Consider the following 21953-nt stretch of genomic DNA (forward strand, 5'->3'; position numbering starts at 1 on the left):
AGTTTCCCAATCTATTCCTTTTCCTAGTACATCACCACTGCTCCCACAGACTTTGAGTGTCTGCTTTTTCAGACTATACTTTATTTTTGGTAAGCAAAATCTTTACCTCCAAGAACATGCATGTTTTCAGGCTCAGCATGATTGATTCTGCTTACTTGGTTTGCAGGTGCCTACTAATGTGCTCTATTATACACGTCTAAAATGTGGACTTACAGGCATTATCAGGAGTCAGTTACAGGTTTAATGAAGTGATCATACTGACACAGCCTTCTTTTGATAAATTTAACAATTTAATATACAGGAATATATGAATATGTGAGGACATAAAAGCTTAACAGATTGTATTTTAACACCTAATTAAACAAAGCAGAGCAGAGAACTGTATTCTTGATTAAAGCTGATAGAGTTGCTATTTTGGGCCCGTGAACACTTGAGAATTATCTGTGATTTGTGGTAAATATAAGAAGAAAAGATAGTCTAAAGTTTTAAGAAGATATTTCAACCTTTCTTCATAAAATGACTACTCCCCAACATAAGCAACATTAATTGGAATTTTCTTTCAATTTGCTCCTTTATTATAGTTAACACTAATTTAAACTCTGCATTTGAAAGCTATCTGAGGAAAGCTAGTAGCTACTTTTGCCAAAGCAAATGATAAGTGAAATACTATTTATGATAACTTTCACGTGAAATATGACATGATAAGAATAAAAATGGTTAAAAGTGGCTCTTTCTAAAGAGGAAAGACAATAAAAATGAAATAAAAAACTTTAGGAGAAACCCAGAGATGGACTTGAGAGCTCTCTGTACTCTTGCCTAAATATGAGAAAGCTGTAGTCACGTAGCATCCCGAGCTGAGGGTGAGCCAGAGGTGGGCAGGAGAGTGCTGGAGCCTGGCTGGCTCATTGACTATCCTTCTCCTCATGCCACATCCAACATGGCTGCCAGACAAGACTGCCTTTCAATGAGGAGCAGAAGCTGCAGGTTCGTAGGTGTCCAGGTGCCTGAGTGGCCAACACACCCAAGCAAAGAAAGTAAGCTTGTGTTTTTATGCACACTAGGTAAATGCCTTCAGTTTAAATTTTTTTGTTAAATATTTTAGTTTATTTTATTGTTATCTTCCAGGTGTCTAAATCTCCAGTCTACCTATTGTACTGGTAATTTAACTCTGTAATGGAATAGTTTACTGCCAACTATTTATATTAAGTAATTTAAAAATATTTGTAATATTGTTGACTGACTAATAAACTATTAAGTTATTGGCAAGAAAAAAAGAAGCAAGCTTGAGGGAGTAAAGCATTTTTGTTTTAGGCCACAGAATAAGACCTTCTGGAAACTGTCTCTATTAGGATAGTTAAGTTTCTGCAAAGGCCTAAGAGATACTTATTTAGTTTTTAAATAAAGATTGTCTTTTCCCTTCTCTAATTTTTCCTGTCTTACCAGACATGGAAGTTCTATTTATTTATAAAATGTTTATATTTTTAGAGCAAGCCAGCTTGGAAGAGTAGGCTAAATCTGTCGCTTTCCCAGGAGCCTAAACTCCCAAAGCTCTGACATCAGTGGCCTCTTTGTCGCTGGTAGATGCACCACTTAGTTGCAGGTGGAGCCATCTTGTGCACTGAGTTAACACTTTTCTATTCAATCTTGTTCACCAAAGAATGCTAGAATGATACATCCAGGGCAGAGTTGAAAATTTGGGGGCACAGATTTGAGATTTTAAAATGCTTAAATTTCTGAAATACTAATACATCAAATAATATGAAAGAAAATGGAAAAGAATACTATGGTTCCTTCTCATGGTTCCTTATTTTGATCGGAATAATAAAAAAATTCATTTGACATGTTTCCAAACATGACAGATCAATAGAGTATAAAATGAAGAGAAATAAAAAGTTGAAATCTATACCAGTTGAAAAATTCAGCATTTTATGTGCAAATGAGTATTTTAGATGCATATCAGATTTGTTAATGAAAAGTCTAAGTGTTGAATGCTGGCAAATAACATTCAGTTTTAGGATTATCATAAGGGAGATGAGTATGCTGTTTATTTACATGTGAGAACAGTTTGTTTTCACTTTCAACAAAATGTTGCACTCTTTAATTATGATAAATCTTCCATTATTTTGGTGACATTTACATATTCAGAAGATACTTTGGGCTGAATAATTAGTGTAATTATTATGTGTATTGGCTGAAACAGCCTCACTTTATTAGGAAACAAAGGTGTATAATTATATTTGTTTCTCTTGTGGATTATATATTATCATATTAATACTACACATTTATACAGTACTCTATTTTTTAATGCAAATAATTAATTCGAGAATTCTTCACCTGAGACTTTTCTTGCTTCATACGGCCAGAGTCAGGGAGATAAATTTATAATGCTGAGTCTCAATGGGAAAAGAAAATGGGAATTATTAGCTCAACAATTAGCTGATTCTGACCTTTTCTCATACCTATTTGCTTTTCAAGTTTTTAGGAAATTTAGTAAAATGTAGATTTATATCCTTCGCAACCTATGAATATAATATTCTCAATTTTATGCTTCATTTTACAGAGTAATCAAGGAAGCATGTTGAGCAAAGTATACAAATTCAACAGCTGGGAAGGTATTATGGAGAGGTGACATTTTCTTCAGGTTTCCTTGAAAAGAACTGAAAACTGATGAAACTTTTAGATCAAATATTCCTTTGAAAACATGAATAGAATGTGTTTGTGAGAGGCATGTATTGAAACATGTGATATTAGTGCGTGGTTATTTTTCACTTTCTAAATTAAACTGACATAAACAGTTTGAGAAATAAGTACATGGCTTTTAACTGAAAGCACAATTTTCCATGTAAATGTTGGTCCGTGTTCATCTTTATCTCAGTTAGTAGCAACCTTGTTCTGCAGCAGTGGCTCGTTAATTGTTATGGTACGTCGACAGCTCCAGCTCGTGCCACCTTCCCAGTGCACCAACTTTCTAAATGCATCTCTTTCCCTGGTCAGCTTGCGCTGTTGCCTTTGTATGTCTTCCCACCTCATGGATGTAAGTTTCATTATGAGGATATTGAAAAACAGTCTTCCGGTCATAACCTCAGTGGCTTCCTTTTCTCTGTCACTTCCAAACCGCAGCACCATTGCTGGGCACCATGTCTGCCCATCCATGGTAGTTAGGAATAAACACAAAAGAGTTCAGTTCAGTTCAGCAAACAGTTACGATGCATCTGTTTTACGCCAGGAACTGCAGTAGGTGCTGGGGTACAAAGTGAAGAAGATAATTTGCTTGGTCTCAAGAGGGAGCTCCTGGTCTAATACCCAGGCTCCTACAATCCCTCAGCATTATCCTCTCCACTTTGCCTGTTCAAACCGCTGTTGCTCATTACCTGTGCAACAGTGCTTCCCTCTCTGGCTCAATTCCCGCCTTTCTTCCCACTGTTCCTTTATCCTGCTAGTGTCTTCCTTTTCAACCATAGCCAACACTCCATCTTCAAGTGCTTAGCGATACAACTTATACCTCAACTCTCTGGAAAGGCTTTCTGAACTAAGTAAGAGAAGTTGTAAATATTTAACTCTTTTCATTTTTCTAAATTATCTGATTATAAGCAACAACAAAACAAAGATCCCATATTATTATCTGCAGAGTTAATTTGGGGACAACAGGGACCTCTTAGTTTTTTGATTAATTTTAAACTTACTTGTAATTAATGGGTAGTATATGTTATGAATCATTAAAAATTACTTAATAGTAATCACTTTTGAAAATAGGAGGAAAGTAAACATTTTTATGGCAGATTTGTTTGCCTTAAGGATTATTTTGAAAGAAGTATGAGAATTGAGGCTTGGAAAAAAGGTAGAGTGCTTGACCTGTTGCAGTGGCTCACGCCTGTAATCCCAGCACTTTGGGAGGCCGACTTGGGTGGATCACGAGGTCATGAGTTCGAGACCAGCTTGGCCAATATGGTGAAACCCTGTCTCTGCTAAAAGTACAAAAATTAGCCGGGCGTGGTAGCACACGCCTGTAATCCCAGCTACTCAGGAGGCTGAGGCAGAAAAATAGCTTGAACCCGGGAGGCAGAGGTTGCAGTGAGCTGAGATTGTGCCACTGCACTCCAGGCTGGGTGACAGAGTGAGACTCCATCTCAAAAACAAACAAACAAACAAATCCCAAAACAAAGATTGCTCATATTTTTGCCTAAATGAAAAAAATTAGAGATGTTTCTTTCACCTATCCCCCAAAACAGCAAGAATTCATATAGCCTTATTTCCAAGAAATTGGAATATTGGATCTGTGAAAACAAAAATAAAGAACATGGAAAATGTTGCAAAATTAAAGTATTTCTCTAGATCATTCAAATTAAGTAAGGCAATAATTTTATTTCTTAGAAACATTCACATATATCCAGGCCTGATTACTTCCCCAAACTCTCCCTCTTTCCATTCCTTTTTCTCCCTACTCATCCCTCACTCCCCTCCCAGAAAACTCACTGTGGCGCCACTTTCCAGAGACTAGAAAAATTGAACCCTGGCTGTTGAAAAAATGACGATTTTTAACATCTCTAAAAGTTTCCTAAACCTTCTTTTTATCTCTTTTAATTAAACTTTCTTTTCTAAACAAACTCCCTATCTAATCGCAGTGTTTTTTTTTGTTCTTTTCTCCCCACACTATTGCTGCCATACTATATTTTCTATTGTTTATTTAAAGCGTGCAGTATTTCAATTACATTTGGATTAAATAAGGTTTTTGTAAGTTGATCTTGAAACTTAATCACCATCTGCAGCAAAGTGTTATGAAGAAATATATTCTAAGACTAACAAATGACTGTCTACAATATAGCCTGTTGTAAACTGAAAAGTGTTTCTAATAACATAGATTTTCATGTGTGGGTTTTGTACCCAGCTTTGTTAAATTATAGTTTCACCCAGAATGTTGCTTTTCAGGATATTTTTTTAATTTACAGTTTATATTATTATTTAATTGGTAGTAAGCCATTTCTTCTTCAGCATATGAAGGACACAGTTTTTGACATTCTAGCTTGTAAGTCAATTTTGATAGTTCATGATAACTGGATTAAATATTACTATGTTAAATAAGTGACCCAGTACTTTGGTCATTAAAATTCCCAAATTGGATTACTGTTTGCTTCCTGATTGGACAGCAATTCGCCTGCTAAATCTAAACTTAATTAGAGAGATTATACTTGTCAATATACCAAACTTTCAATATGCTGCATTCCATTAACTCACTCACTATAACTCTTTGCCCTCTAGCATTTTTTTCAGGGCATCCTTTACTTCTGTGTTTCTCAGGCTGTAGATAAGAGGGTTACGCATGGGAATTACAAGACTATAAAACACAGAGACTATTTTGTTTTGTTTCCATGAATTCCCCGCTTTTGGTTGCTGCAGGTACATGAAAAACAGTGTTCCATAAAAGATGGTGACCACAGTGAGGTGGGAGGCACAGGTGGAAAATGCTTTGCACTTGCCCTTGGAAGACTGGATTTTTATAATGGAAAAGAGGATGCAAATGTAGGAGATGAAGATGGTCAGGAGGGACCCAGTGAGATTTACTGCAGAGAAGATCACGAGCTGCTTTTCTTTGCTGTGGGTGTCAGAGCAGGAGAAGGCCAGAAGAGGGGGGTCAGGACAGTAGAAGTGGTGGATGACATTGGAGTCGCAGAAAGACAGCTGGAACGTCAGAGCTGTCTGTATCACAGAGTTTAGGAAGCCACAGGTATAGACCCCTATCACCAACTCCCTGCAGACCTGCTGCGTCATAATAGCTGTATAAATCAGGGGGTTGCAGATGGCCATGTAGTGGTCATAGGCCATCGTGGCCAAGAGGAAGCATTCTGTAGTGGTGAAAGCACTGGAGAAGTACAGCTGAGCAAAACAGCCTGAAAAGGAGATGGTTTTTTTCTTCACTAATAAATTTTGCAGCATCTTGGGCCCAATGGAAGATGAGTAACAAAGATCAATGAATGCCAGGTGACTGAGGAAGTAGTACATGGGGGTGTGGAGCTGTGAGTCTGCTCTGATGATCAGGATCATGCCAAGGTTTCCCACGAGGGTGATGAGATAAATGACCAGGAACACCACAAAGAGGGGGAGCTGCATCTCAGGACGGTCTGTGAATCCCATGAGGACAAATTCGGTCACTGTGGTATGATTGTCTTTTACCATGTTCTCTCGCCTGCTGCAAAAATAAGAAATGATTAGATACTTAAAAACAAATGCTTCTTACCTCTTTGTTGCATTACCATATGAAAAAAAATGTGGCTTTACATTTCCAATAGTTAAAGGCTGTTATTAACTATGGGACTTTATTCTGCTAAAACAGACTTGGCAAGACTGTACTCATTTCTTTTTGGAACCAGGAGAACGATTTTCCTAGGACAGAACCTATTTTTATGTTAACAGTGTTAGTGTTTTCAGTTCAACTCAACAGATACTTCCGGGCTTTGTGTGGGGCCAGATAGCATGCTTGGTGCTGGGCTGGAGATGGGTATGGCAATGACACTGTCTTTGTTCTTATGGAGTCTAGTGGAGGGTTCGTAAAACATTCCATAAGGGGAAGTAAGCCAAGTACTTTTGGAGCTGTACAGAGTGCTGTAGGAGTTCATAAGAGGGAGAGATTGAATGTGGATGGTGGAAATGGAAAAGCTTCATTCATTCATTCTTGTTCCCTTTTAAAACACATATTGCCCCTCTTCAATGTGCCAGATGCTATGCTAAATGAAGGTGATACAAAGATGAATAAAACGTATGCCTGCCTTCAATGAGCACACAGACTGGTACAGACTGGTGGGAGAAATATGCATGTAAGTAACTAGTTACAATTCACTGTGGGCAATGCTCTGAAAGAGAGGAATCTCCTAACTCAACCTGCTTGCTGTGAAGGCAGTGCGTGGGGGTGGAGGATCAGCTGTCTCAGGCAACACTGAATTGTCCTAAATTTGAGTCTGGATATTTAAAATTATAAATGCAATATATCCACTTGGCGAACTTATCAATAGGACAGAGGGATATAAATGAAAAAACAGTTTCTCTGCTCTACCTCCAATGTAATTACTTAATGGTATCCAGTGTTAACAGTTCCTTTAATATTCTAAAAACACTTAGGTATAAACAAGTATCAATACACACAAAACACACACACATACACACTTTTCTACATAAATGAAATCATACAGTTTTGCACCTTTTCTCTTTTTACACTTAAGAAGTATTTCCATGATAAGAATACATGGACACATAGAGGGGAACAACACACATTGGGGCTTATTGGAGGAGGGTGGGAGGAGGGAGAGGATCAGGAAAAATAACTAATGAATACTAGGCTTAATACCTGGGTGATGAAATAATCTGTACAACAACCCCCGTGACACAAATTTACCTATGTAACAAAACTGCACATCCTGTACAGGTACCCCTGAACTTAAAATGAAAGTTAAAGAAGTATTTCCAAAGCAGTTCATAGAAATCCATGATATTTTCATAACTGTATCATAATTTATTAATAAGTTCTGTCTTAATGGATATTTAAATGTTTACGACTTTATTTCTTTTTTTCCCCCTATCTCAAATAAAGCTTGCGTTCCTATGTCTAAGCATGTATGTGGATTAAAGATAAATCACTAGGTCAGGCATAGTGGCTCAAGCCTGTAATCCCAGTACTTTGAGAGGCCGAGGTGGGTGGATCACGAGGTCAAGAGATCGAGACCATCCGGACCAACATGGTGAAACCCCGTCTCTACTAAAAAAAAAAAAAAAAAAAAAAAAATTAGCTGGGTGTGGTGATGCGTGCCTGTAACCCCAGCTACTCGGGAGGCTCAGGCCCGAGAATCGCTTGAACCCAGGAGACAGGTTGCAGTGAGCTGAGATCATGCCACTGCACTTCAGCCTGGTGACACAGCAAGACTCCATCTCAAAAAAAAAAAAAAAAAAAAAAAGAAAAAGATAAACCACTTGAAGTGAAGTTTGGGTCAAAATGTATATATTCATTTTACTTTTTTGATGGTGATTGACAAATTGACCTCCAAGTAAATTTCACCAAGTCAAACTCCCTTCTAACAATATTGTGCAAGAATACTGATTTTCCCATACTTTTATCCAAAGTTTTATTAAGTTTTAAGCCTTTCCCACCGTGATAGTGGATATTGGTAACTCCTGTAGTTTTGTGTGTTTTTATGAGTAGGGGTTAGCATTTTTCAAACAATTATTTGCATGTATATTTTTTCCCTATAAACTGTCAGTTCATTTCCTTTGTGAATTTTTCTATTAGGTTGATTGATTTTCTAGAACATTTTATTTCTAGGAGGCCTTCGTTTATGAAGGAAACCAGCTCTTTGTCTGATACATGTACTGCAAATTACTTTTCAGTTTGTCAGTTGTCCCTTAACATGGGTATGATAATTACTTTGTATGCTATGCAGTGAGTTTTGCGTTGATTTCAAATTTATCAATCCTTTTCCTTTTGAATTCTGATCTTTGCAATATGGTTAAATGAAACATCTTCAATTTAAAATTATTTAAAGAATTATCTCCTGTTTTAGTCCAGAGACTGACTTCATTTCAATTTTATATTACAAACTTTGATTTTCCTGGAAATTTAATTTTGATATAAGGAATGAGGCAATCAACGCAGTTATGCCTCAAATAAAGACGGGAATACACTCTGAGAAATGCATTGTTCAGTGATTCTGTCATCGTGTAAACATCATAGAGTGTACTTATACAAACTGAAATGATATAGCCTACTATACACCTGGGCTATATGGCATAGCTTACTGCTCCTAGGCTGCAAACCTGTACCGCATGTACTGTGCTGAATATAGTAGGCAATTGTAACACAATGTTACTTGTGTATCTAATCATATCTAAACAAAGAAAAGGTACAGTAAAATACAGTAAAATAATATTATGAGATCACCATTGTAAGCCGTCTGTTGTGGATTGAAATGTCATTATGCACTGCATGACTGTATTTTTACTTATTTCTTCAATGGCTAGCCAGGTGTTCTAATGCAACTTATTGGTGAAATTGTTTTCCTGCTGGTTTTGTTGATTTAAAACTCCAGACTTATCCTCTACTAATATTAAAACATCCTGAAGTACTTGGGTCAATTTATGATTTCTTTTTTTGTAGTCTTTTCTAGAACCAAGACAACACATTTAAATTAAATAGTTATATAATTCATTTTACTATCTAGTAGCAATTTTTCTGGCCATTCTCAGGTGTACATTTTCCAGATGCAGTCTAACATTATTTTATCAAGTTCCAAAAAAATCCTGTTTGTACTTGGAATGCTATTGCATTAAATTGATTTGTCAGTTTAAGGAAAAATTGACATTTTTACAACTGAATCTTCTTTTCTTAACTGTGGTATTTATTTTATTGATTAAATGATTTCCTAAATAGAGTTTTAGGGTTTTATTTAAACTTTACAGATATACAACCTATGTATTTCTTTAAATTCTAGTCACAGGTATTTTATCTTTTTGTTACTATTGCAAATTAAATCTTAAAAAAGTTTTTTTGTGGTCTATTTAAGTATTATTTGCATACAGCAAAACTACTCATTTTTTTATAAATTAATTTTATAACTCTCTTGCTTACAATACTTTCCTATCATTTAAAAATAGTTTTCTGGTTGATTCTCTTGGGTTTCTTAACTACACAATCATACAATATGAAAGGATGTGAATTTCATTTCCCATTTCTGTAACATATTTTTGTTTCTTTTTCTTCTCTACTTGTATTGGTTAGTACTTCCAGAGCAATGTTAATATTTAGTAACAGTGGTGGCAATTTTTACCTTTTAACCTCTTGAAGGACGCTTCAGAAGTATAAGGACATTCTCAGGCATTCTAGACAGAGGGAATAGCCTGTGCAAAGTTACTGAGGTTTGAGGAAGTGCAGGCGTTAAAAACTACAAATATTTGCTATGGTTAGAAATCAGGCTTCCTAGGAGTAAAGCTGCCTTTGGCATTGGCAGGGCCCAGGGCAAGAATAATAAATGAAGACCCACATACAATATGCCTAAATATTTAAAAGTTAAAAATCAAGATAACAAATTACTAAAATACATTTTATCCTCCCTCCTTAACAAGTATACTTATATAATATCTGGAAGGCAGAGTTCTTGGGATCCTTGGAATCACAGGCTGGAAGGCAGTTTTGTGAGGAGGACCCATTGCTAGCTCACATGACTGCAGTTGCACAGACACGCGAGCAAGCATGTATAAGCTCTGTTTACACTCCTGCAAGTGGCCATCCCTTGGCCACCCATAACGCCTAGTTGTGAGAACATGAGCAGCATGGTTTACCCTTACAAGGACGATTTGGTAAAGAGACACTTACGGACTCTGGGAATAAGTTGAAAGCCTTTTGAGCAAGGAACCTTAAGGTCTCATTACTAGGAAGATGGTCTAGAAGGGGTGGATACCAGGGACTGGAAGGACACATCCATTTGGCATCATAGATGCCTTGCCCCATGGAATGTAGTGCAGTAGTAAGAAGCCCAGAATGGCTCTGAAGAATGGGGCCAAGGCAGAGTCCCTATTGTTTGGATCAAAAGGTGCTACTGCTTGTGAGTTAGTGATAAGAAACATGGCTGGAAATGTGTATCTGGGCTAGATAACAGAAGGTCTGGTATCCCTCTATAAGGAGTTCAGTCTGTATACTGCAGAGAGTCGGCAGCCTTCAAATTGAACTGAGCTGGCCATTGGAAGATGGAAAGAACCTCAAAATGTGAAGGGTGGATTAAAGGAGCGTCTTGGGTACAGAGAACAATTGAGCCAGGGGTTCAGCTAGAGCAGCCCAGAGCATGCACTGGCGACTGTGGGCTTCCTTTTGGGTGAGAGAATATGCCTATGGAAGAGACTCATGGTGAATAAACTACATGTGAAAAGTTTTGGATGTCAGGGGGATGCAATAACTGGTTCAGTAGTGAGCATGGACCCATTGAACACTTGAGCAGTAGAATTGACTTGACCAGCATTCAGCTTTCATGGAGGTGGCCTGGCAGTATGCGTGGATGGTGTGAAAGAAGAGAGCCATCAGCAGGGACACCGGCTGAGACATTTTCCATGTCAGACAGGATCAGGGTTTGAACTAGGGAATCATGGCACAAATGAAGAAAGGAGATAGGCACAAGAAGTATCTCAAAGACAGAGTTTGTGTCACTTGGCAATTGACTGAGAATCTAATCTTTCAATATGCCAAGATTCATTCTGTTTTACATATATTATTTTATTTAGTACATAATTATTATTTTCATTATTTTCTTAAGGAGGAAACTAAGACATGGAAATGCTCAGTAGTTTGTCAAATTCCCAAAATAGATGAGCCAGGATTTGAAACCAGGTAGGCTGATTCCAGAGCTCTCTGCCTAAACTATCTCTCTATTTATGATTTCTCAGTGTTCATTTTTTCATAATTTTGTTTTGCCTATTTCTTTCTTGCAAGATTAGACTCCTGTGAGGAAATTTTAGGCATATTGGAATGAGTTCAGTAACACTTCCTCTTAATTTGTTCTGGCACATTTACAATTTATTGTGTTTAACCAGTATATTCAACATTTGACAACTCAGTGCTGTTTCTTCCTTACCTTTACTCTTCATGGGGAAACAATTCAAACAACTTGGTGGAAGAACCTAAGAAATATTCTTAACTCTTAGAAAGTGAAAGAACATAAACTCCTTTGAGAATCTGATGAAAGCTAAGTACCTGTCCCTAGGAAGATTTCACTTACATAAAATTTGGCTTGTGATTTCAGAGGCTTCCTATGTTTGTCAGGTCCCTGCTGCGGTTTCCTCATAGAATAATGCACTAGTTTAAAAATAAATCCCAGATTTCCAAGAGCCAACCAATATTTCCCCATTTCATCTCTGGTGGAAACAAAGCACACCTGTCCCAAAGCCCTGCCCTCTTCACAGTCCTGGAGCTGAAACCCTTCTCTAGGCTGCCTTGTGGCTTTAGCCACGACAGCCTTAGAAGTAAATGCAACTTACCAAGTGCCTGTCAGTTAGTCGGGATTCCCAGTGTTCTAGAAGCATCCATTTAGTGCATTTCCAGTCAGACAAACAGGCTTCTTCGTATCTGCCTGGAGGCCTTGGTTTCTGTTCTCCGCAGAAACTGTACTTATAAAATGTAATGAGTCTGTTATCTCTTGTGGTTCCAGAACTTCATGGGTACCAAGGGAACAGTTTATACAGAGTTTCTCTGAGATACTTTACATTTGATTTAAATCACCCTTGGGAATTAAAATCCCTAAATCATCCCCGTAACTAATGATGACTCAGGTCATGATGCTTTGGTGCCTGTTCTCAGGATGACTCCCACGTTCAGAACCTTGGGTGTGATGCTAGGAGACAGCCATCCTCCCTTTCCCATGACATCTACAGTGGGTGGCCTTAAAGTTGTGGCTGTAAATGTTTTATGGGGGGCTAGCTAAGATTACGCAAAGATTGTATGACTAGGATGCACATATAGGACATTTTTGCTTGCACAGAAAAGATGATCTTGGTTAGCATATTTATCCCAAAAGATAATGTAAGAGAAAAGTAGTGTTCATTTCTCCTACTGTTGTGTATTTCCCATCAAATCAAATTAAGGAGTCAGAGACTGAATGTTCTGATGGTCCTGTAGACCTCCTCCCCTTTCTCCCTTCTCCATTTCTCTCTGGATTGAAACTGGGGCAATCCATGCCTCCTGGTGTGGTTAGGGTCAGTTTCTCAATGCAGCTGCCCTTTTTCTCATGGCCACTGGGGAAAAAAAGATTAGAACCTGGTTGTCTAGGTCATTAGTTGTAGTGATTCAGCACAGCCCTTAAAGTGCAAGGACACTGTCTGCAACCTTGGCATTTAAGTCAAGGCAGAGTTGAAGTCAAGAGCATTCTCAAATTAGAAAGTGCATTTTCTCTCCCTCAGCATTCCTGGAGTTCATTAATTCACACCAAAGAGGAGGAAACTGGAAAAAAAATACAATTGGGTCAGACCTGGAGGTTTGGTTTTAGTGGTCTTTCTTAGTCAACTTTGCCAATTTCAGTAACTTGTAGAAGGTAAATCTGTGACTTTTCATTCTGGTGAGGGGGGAGAATATCTAGGTTATATCTAGTGGAGAGTGCAATGTAAGTTTGATTTGCTAATTGAAGAACTCCATGATTTTGCAAATGCTGTAGCTGCTCACCACCAGGTTACCTTAACAATAAGCCATAGAACATTTGTTTCCAGTCCCTAGGACTCTGTGCCTATCTTGAGTAGTGACCAAAGGGGCCAGAGTTAGGGACAGAATCAGAGAGCCAGCTGAACTACTGCCATTTATGTCACATTTCATCACTATCATTTCACTGTCTAGTCCCAGTACAAATGGTAATGTACTTTTTAGCAAGAATTGGTTTTTCTATGGAATTCTTATTGCATGATGAGCCAATTCTAGGAATTGAATATCTGGGGTGAAATCCAGCCAGGCCTTCTAAAGACTGGGTTTGCAGAAAGCACAGGACGTTGCGGATTTTGTCTGGGTGAATGCCTGGAAGCGAGGAGATGAAGGGATCAACTGACACCGTGTGTCTCACAGAGCTAAGGAAGACTGACTTCGGCACTTTTGAACCAGCATTTACACTATGCCACCCTATTGCTCACAAATCTGAGAAAGAGAAATTCTAAGTCCAGGGGTGTTAGTCATCAGCGAGATTCTAAAGAGGGGGAAGGTGTTTTTAAGGATCTGCTTGGTCATGATAATTTTTTTTTTTTTTTTTTTTTTTTTTTTTTTTTTTTTTGAGACAGAGTCTCACTCTGTCCCAGGCTGGAGTGCAGTGGCATGATCTCAGCTCACTGCAAGCTCCGCCTCCCGGGTTCACGCCATTCTTCTGCCTTAGCCTCCCCAGTAGCTGGGACTACAGGCACCCACCACCATACCTAGCTAATTTTTTGTATTTTTGGTAGAGACAGGGTTTCACCGTGGTCTCGATCTCCTGACCTCTTAATCTGCCCGCCTCGGCCTCCCAAAGTGCTGGGATTACAGGCGTGAGCCACCACGCCTGGCCTTGGTCATGAGATTTCATTCTAGTTTTGGGGAAGGACTCCTGTTAAAGGAAGGTGCACATATGATTCATGCATTCAACTGGGGATACACTTTGAGAAAGAGCATTCTCTAGATTGTAAGAATCTTGGTAATATTCATTCTTGAAGGTAATGACCAGTAGGTGCTAGGGACAGAACTCGAAACCACTGATACTTTGTTTTACCACTACTAGGAACTCATGTGGGGTTGATGATTCTTTCATAGCACCACGGGTGGGTGGGCGCTCTGAATTATCCTGTGTGCCCTGGAGTAGCTGAAGTGCTGCTGCATTTGGTTTGAGGCTTAGATTTCCCTTGATGAAATGTTTCCCTATTAATACAATATGGAGTCGGTTAAACTCTGAGGAATGTCCACCTATAATTCTGTCTTACTCTTAACGAAATTTAAACAGGGTTAGACGAAGTGCTGGTACTATCCTGGAGTGGGAAATTTCAACCTTCAGAGTAAAGGAAGGCTTTTTCACTCCTGCATTTACTTTCTTTGTATCTAATTTAACAGGCTGGAAGAAGTGCTGGCACTATCCTGGAGTGGGAAATTTCAACCTTCAAGGTAAAGGAAGGCTCTTTCAGTCCCGCATTTACTTTCTTTGTATTTGTGAGCCATGTGTATGTTGTGACATCCCATAAAACAGCTTAGTTGTCTGGCCCAGGAAAGTCTCTGCTCTTTATGACCTGAGAAAAGAAACTCTGGGCTGTGATTACATTATGACTAACACAGCTTAAATGCCCAATTGTTTGCATCCATCAGATTTATTTGAATGACACAACATATTGACCTACAGGACTTATTCAATAACATGTGCTATAACAGAAAAATATTTTTCCAGAAAATGATTCACATAGTACTTATAAAATTTTTAATAGTACAATTGACTTGTGTTGTTTTCCTTCAGAGAGGAAAGTCCATGGGTGAGACTAACTCAGAATTTTTACTGCATGAGCTCAAAATAAACAGGTGTTGTGTGATGTAAGAAATGAATGTCTTCTGTATTCCCCACCCACATGCTCCATAGAGTATGTAAGAGAAAAAAGAAATGGCATGAAGAAAATTTTTATTTGAGAAAAAAAACAAACAACCACTCAGCAAAGTCTTAAAATATGGACTGTTTCTTTTGTTTTATACAGAACATTTTGGTTTTTTGCATTTGATATTTTTAAAATTCATGTTATCTCAATTTCCAAGACCAGATGACACTAAACAGATTGGGCTTCAGTTTCAGCTTAATTAACAGCAGAGGCTTTAATATGCTTCCCTTTGATGCACATTCAATAGTCTATTTGGACCATCTCTGGGAAATTCCTTCCCTCAGAATGCCTTGAAGTGTATGAAGGGGGTTCAGCATGATTATGGCTGTGGTTACCTGGTACAATTTAGGACAAGACTTGAGCCAGTTTGTTTTGTAATCTCAGAGAATAAGGTTGGATAGACTCAGGATTGAGAGGTGGAAGACATGGTTGCAAAAAACTTCAGAGGGGAGAATCCTTGGGGCTAAAGCCAGGATGGATACCTGAAGGATGAAGATAGTCCTCAGAGCACTGGTGATCTTTAAGGCAACACCAGTAAAAAAAATCTGGCAGTCTTTTGAGCAAAACCCTAACAGGTAAGAGTTAGAGTCTGAGGAACTGTGTAAGACTAGAGACAGACGATGGTCCAGTCAGCACGCAGAAGCAGAAAGACTGCCATTGTGTGTGTCCTTGAACTCAAGTGAGGCTGGGCCAGCAGGTCACTTTGAACTTCTACAGTCACTATGACTGTGTGTAGCTCACGGAGTGTCTGATGGACCTGGATTGCTCATAGGATACTCTGGCCAGGAAACGGTGATCCTTGGCAAGTGGGACATGTAAGAAATAAATCTGGATAAAGGTGCCCATCATGACATTGGTTGCTCTCTGTAAAATGAGACTGTGCAGTATATTGTGGGAATGGCAGCAGCCCATACAGACTGAAATGTGCATGGAACAAGAGAAATTCCAACCAAATTGGAGTGTCAGGATTGGCTCCTGCTTCCATATGAGGATGAGGACATTTAATATTAAGAAAGATTTGGAAAGAGACCTTTGATGCTCTTGATTTTTGGGGAACACATGGAGGCACTTTGGTCTGGTATACTGAATCTCTGCAGTCATTTTGTTCCTCGAAATTTTTTCTTCTGGGGAAAAGATAAAATATTCACAGGCACTGAGGAAGACAATGAATAAACAGTAGGATTGAGATTAGATGTAAATAGCTTTCCCCCAGCACATTTTGGTGTTAGTTCTGCAAACATAACTCCAAAGTTGTATTACTTCATTCATGCCTACAAAGAACATTAAACATAGTTTTAAAAAAATTGACATTGCTCCTGTCTCACCCCAAGCCATTATCCCTTCCTTGATTTACACCACTGTAGGCCTGCATTCTGACAATACTCCATCTTACATCTGAGCCTGATTTTAGCCATTCATTTCTCTTTTTATATGTATATTTTGCTTAATTTTATTTTTTATATATCAGTTTATTTTTTTTCAACCTTTAGATTTAGGGGGGACATGTGCAGGTTTATTACCTGGGAATGAAAATATCTAGGTAAAAGGGTAATCTAGGAAAATGTTCAGTGGAAGGACTTCTGATGATACATCATGGCTTGATATTTTTATTTAAGAATATAGTAATATGCCACTGGCATGGGGCACTATGGACTTCATATGATTTACAGCATGAAGATAAGACAAATGTATGATAAAATTTTAAGATGCTGTTATTTGACTGGTATTCCAGGTGTGTCATCCTCCCACACAGATGTCCAAAGAGCTGACAGAACATTCATTGCTACACTTACACCCTTATATCCTTTTCTTTCCTGCTCTTTCAAATATGACATTAAGTGAAAATGTCCTTTACTGATCAATCAAATACCTAGAACTATAGCATTAATTAACTAATTCATGCTTCAAAGCTGTTGTTACCTACTAGGGTGTCTATAATTATTTCTAGCCATGCTATTTTCAGAATTATTTAAACTTTTTCACAAGTGCATGTAGTTGAATAAGAAGACCTATTTCCTTTAGTCTATGCACTTACTTTATGCCTAATTTGACATTTTACATTCTTTCTTTTCATATTTTATATTGTTTGGCTTTTTAAATTGCACATTATTAATCTTTGAATGCTCTTCCCCCAAGTATTTAATTTGCAAGTGTACACACTTAAAACACAATTTGTATGTAACTTGGAAAAAACGGAAATATGCATCTCCTTAATTATTATTGAACTTAGTTCCGAAAAGCAATTTGATAAAACAGGACATGAAGATGAAGGTAATTTTCTTTAGCATTTTACTATAAAATAATATAGTAAAAGATTTTGATATCTTTTTGGCCAGGAGTTATTTCTACAGAGACAATTTTTAATGCAAGGTTAAAAATGCCTTCTTTCGTCTTAGTCTCACTCTTCTTAGTTTCACTATTTATGTCAGATTCTGTTTGCTTGAAAGCCGGATCCCGACCATTCATTGAACCTTTCTGAACTCTCACTTGGTTAACATGAACACATTTGCACAGACTGATCTAAGAGATTATTTTCAAGCCTGTTATTGGTTTCTGAATGAAACCTGACCAAATGGTCACTGTCAGTGGTGAGGCAAACTATAGATTCAGACAGTACTCACCAGTCATCCACAAAGTAGTTAGTAGAGATTTTAGAAATTTTATTTTAAAATGCCGGTTTTGTTCAACTTCAGAGAGCCAGGTAGTTTCAAGCCCCAAAGGGGGAAATGGTGTATTTCTTAGTATTTGTAATTGCTATTTGAATATACATACATATATATATACACACACACACACACACACATATATGTATGAGAATTAATGACATCCCCTGTTGCTCTAATGCCCCATTATCTGGGGATGTGCTATGACTTACAGATGTATCAGCTTGAGCTGCTAGGGAAGCAGGGGTTGGCAGAGATGTTGTCTCACCTATGAGTCCTCTGGGGCTTTGTCTTCAATTCTGCACCTCATCTTCCATTCCAAACACAGGGCATGTGAACCCCTGGACTAATCTTTAGACTCAATGGCGTCTCTAAAATTGACTATGAGCAGAGGTTACCCTGTTCCCTGAAGAGTCATTGAACTGTGAGCCAACTAATCCAAACCCAAAGTCTAATTTCAGGTAACCAACTTTCAGATCAAAGGGATGTAATTGTACTAATGAGCTATAAAATGTATTTGCTTATGATTACAATAAATCAGCTCTGGCTTCAGATCAGAGTCAGTGTGCTAGTAGGACTGAATAATAATGATAATAAAAATAAGATTATTTAGCTCATTTTCCTGAAGAAAGCAATATTCCTTTGACTTGCCATGTTGGCTGGGATGAGTAGATCCAGGGGCCTCCACTTGAACCTTCCAATGTAATAGCTCGAGATTCCCTGGATCCAGGAGCCAATATTGGGGTAATTTTGGTAGTTGATGACCAAGCCTATTCCAATTCTAAATCTGGTTGATATTGGGCTTACAATAAGGTGAAATTAGGTCAAAATTCCACTCACATCCGGATTCTTATAAGCTTTCTCTATGATTGGCAGACTGGACAACAGCGGACTTCTGAACCTCCAAAAATTAGTGCAGCTCAAAGTCAGGTGTAATAACTCGTGAAAGGTCTGGGTATTTCCCTTTCTCATTAATAATTGCCTTTAAATAGCCTCAAAATCATTTGGAATGGATGAAGAATGAGAGTATATATGTGTATCCGAATATGTATGTGATGTCACTGTAAGAATTTTTTCTCAATTTACAAAATATTTCTTTAAGATACTCTAGATCTTTGAATTGATTCAGGTCTGAGAATTGTGTGAGGAGCTTTCACTACATTTCATGGTATTTCAAATCAGTTTCCTTTCTTGCTCTCTGTCCCTAGAATGTATTGAATCATACCTATCAAGTAGCACCTTACTGGGTTGTCCAGCAATGATTTTAAGGCCATTATATTTAATAAGCCACCTCTAAAGTTCCCTATAGGTCAGACATTTTTGGATACTGTTATGATTGCCCTATCGACCTTAGTGTTATACTTTTAGCACACATATGATCTCTGTCACTTTGAGTTTTGGTATCATTGAAATTGATCTCATTTAGATTTGCTATTCATCTCTTACATCTCAGAGCTACACAAAATATCTATTTCAGTACTTCTTAATAATAGTTATGCTTCTTTACCAATGAGTTCAATGTCATGGAGTAGAAGATGCTCCTGAGATCTTCTTGGAAGATGCATACATGGGCTACATACATGGAATGCACATGATAAAACCAGCTCAACATACCACATCTTCCCAAACTTTCAGTTGTCTCTTTTGGAAACACCAAGGAATTTCTTCTGGCCTTCATTTTACTCAGGCAACTGTTCAGTGTAGGTTTTAGTCAACCAACTAAATAAGTAATTAGAACCATGTCCATATGTTCTAGCTAGCTGCTATGGACGGAATGTATGCTTCCCCCCCAAATCTGTATGTCAGAAAATCTAATTGCCAATATGATGGTATTAACATGTGGGTTCCTTGGGAGGTGATTATATCATGAAGGTGGAGCCTTGATGAATATGTCAGTGCTCTTATGAAAAAGGCCCCAGAGAGCTTCTGTCAGCTTTTATTTAGATTCAGGAGGTACATATGCAGGTTTGCAACATGGGTATATTGTTTGATTTTGAGGTTTGGGGTACACATGATCCTATCACCCAAGTAGTGAGCATAGTAAGGAATAGGTAATTTTTCAGCCCTTTCTCCACTCTCTCTCCTCCCCCTCAGTAGTCCTCAGTGTGTATTGCTCCCATCTTGATGTCCATGTGTACCCAATGCTTAGCTACCACTTATAAGTGAGAACATGTGATATTTGGTTTACTGTTCCTGTGCTAATTTGCTTAGGATAATGGCCTCTAGCTGCACCCATGTTGCTGCAAAGGATTGATTTTATTTTATTTATTTTTTATTTTTAAAGTAATATTAATCTATTTGGGGTGTTGGTGTCTTTTTTTATTATCATATTTTAAGTTCTAGGGTACATGTGCACGACATGCAGGTTTGTTACATAGGTATACATGTGCCATATTGGTTTGCTGTACCCATTAACTCGTCATTGACATTAGGTATATCTCCTAATGCTATCCCTTCTCCAGCCCCCTACCCTACAACAGGCCCCAGTGTGTGATGTTCCCCACCTCACTGTGTCCAAGTGTTCTCATTGTTCAATTTCCTCCTATGAGTGAGAACATGTGGTGTTTGGTTTTCTGTCCTTGTGATAGCTTGCTCAGCATGATGGTTTCCAGCTTCATCCATGTCCCTGCAAAGGACATGAACTCATCCTTTTTTATGGCTGCATAGTATTCCATGGTGTATACGTGCTGCATTTTCTTTCTTTTTTTTTTTAAATTTTGGAGTGAACCTCCATACTATTTTTCATAATGGCTGTATGAATTTACATTCCCACGAATAGCATACAAGAGTTTCCCTTTCTCCACAGTCATGTCATTTTTTTTGTCATTTTAATAACAATCATTCTAACTGGACTGAGATTATATCTCATAGTGGCTTTGATTTATATTTCCCTAATTATTAGTAATGTTGAGCATTTTTAAATATACTTGTAGGCCATTTGTATGTCTTCTTTTGTGAAATGTCTATCCGTATGTTTTGATCTTTTTTTAATTATACTTTATGTTCTAGAGTACATGTGCACAACATGTAGGTTTGTTACCTATGCATACATGTGCCATGTTGGTGTGCTGCACCCATTAACTCATCATTTACATTAGGTATATCTCCTAATGCTATCCCTCCCTGCTGCCCCCACCCCACAACAGGCCCCGGTGTGTGATGTTCCCCTTCCTGTGTCCAAGTGTTCTCATTGTTCAATTCCCACCTATGAGTGAGAACATGTGGTGTTTGGTTTTCTGTTCTTGCGATAGTTTGCTGAGAATGATGGTTTCCAGCTGCATCCATGTCCCTACAAAGGACATGAACTCATCTTTTTTTATGATGTGCTGCATTTTCTTAATCCAGTCTATCACTGATGGACATTTGGGTTGGTTCCAAGTCTTTGCTATTGTGAATAGTGCCGCAATAAACATATGTGTGCATGTGTCTTTATAGTAGCATGATTTATAATCCTTTCGGTATATACCCAGTAATGGGATCGCTGGGTCAAATGGTATTTCTAGTTCTAGATCGTTGAGGAATTGCCACACTGTCTTCCACAATGGTTGAACTAATTGATACTTCCACCAACAGTGTAAAAGTATTCCTATTTCTCCATATCCTCTCTAGCATCTGTTGTTTCCTGATTTTTTTTAACGATCGCCATTCTAACTGGTGTGAGATGGTATCTCATTGTGGTTTTGATGTGCATTTCTCTGATGGCCAGTGTTGATGAGCATTTTTTCACGTGTCTGTTGGCTACATAAATGTCTTCTTTGGAGAAGCGTCTGTTCATATCCTTTGCCAACTTTTTGATGGGGTTGTTTGTTTTTTTCCTGTAAATTTGTTTAAGTTTTTTGTAGATTCTGGATATTAGTCAGATGGGTAGATTGCAAAGATTTTCTCCCATTCTGTAGGTTGCCTGTTCACTCTGATGGTAGTTTCTTTTGCTGTGCAGAAGCTCTTTAGTTTAATTAGATCCCATTTGTCTATTTTGGCTTTTGTTGCCATTGCTTTCGGTGTTTTAGTCATGAAGTCCTTGCTCATGCCTATGTCCTGAATGGTATTGGCTAGGTTTTCTTCTAGGGTTTTTATGGTTTTAGTTCTAACATTTAAGTCTTTAATCCATCTTGAATTAATGTGATTTTATTTTTTAATGGCTACATAACAGTCCATGGTGTATATGTACTATATTTTCTTTATGCAGTC

General features: G+C 38.0%; 1 protein-coding gene and 1 long non-coding RNA gene across 3 annotated transcripts in view; one reads left to right on the plus strand and one right to left on the minus strand.

Moving 5' to 3' along the window:
• Positions 1-289: 289 nt before the first annotated feature.
• Positions 290-12629, minus strand: LOC103240984 (olfactory receptor 8U9-like). 2 transcript variants are annotated; one of them, XM_073018666.1, is made up of 2 exons: positions 12004-12629; positions 290-6181 (listed from the first exon to the last, which is right to left on the minus strand). In XM_073018666.1, exon 2 carries the CDS (start codon positions 6169-6171, stop codon positions 5236-5238), a length of 936 nt encoding a protein of 311 aa, XP_072874767.1. In that variant the 5' UTR covers positions 6172-6181; positions 12004-12629; the 3' UTR covers positions 290-5235. The 2 variants fall into 2 exon arrangements, with proteins under 2 accessions (XP_072874767.1, XP_008006095.3); XM_008007904.3 differs by having other exon boundaries at positions 290-6184.
• A 336-nt stretch (positions 12630-12965) lies between these two features.
• LOC140713428 (uncharacterized) overlaps positions 12966-21953 on the plus strand; it is an 83775-nt gene continuing 74787 nt past the window's right edge. Inside the window, exons 1-2 of the long non-coding RNA XR_012095506.1 lie at positions 12966-13052; positions 14576-14626. This is a non-coding gene — a long non-coding RNA (uncharacterized lncRNA). The remainder of the gene's footprint in view (positions 13053-14575; positions 14627-21953) is intronic.

This window comes from Chlorocebus sabaeus, chromosome 1 (assembly GCF_047675955.1).
Source record: "Chlorocebus sabaeus isolate Y175 chromosome 1, mChlSab1.0.hap1, whole genome shotgun sequence".
Taxonomy (NCBI): Eukaryota; Metazoa; Chordata; class Mammalia; order Primates; family Cercopithecidae; genus Chlorocebus; species Chlorocebus sabaeus.

Bases quoted from the DNA above. Each gene is read 5' to 3' on its own strand.
- LOC103240984 (XM_073018666.1), bottom strand. From the start codon at position 6,171: ATGGTAAAAGACAATCATACCACAGTGACCGAATTTGTCCTCATGGGA.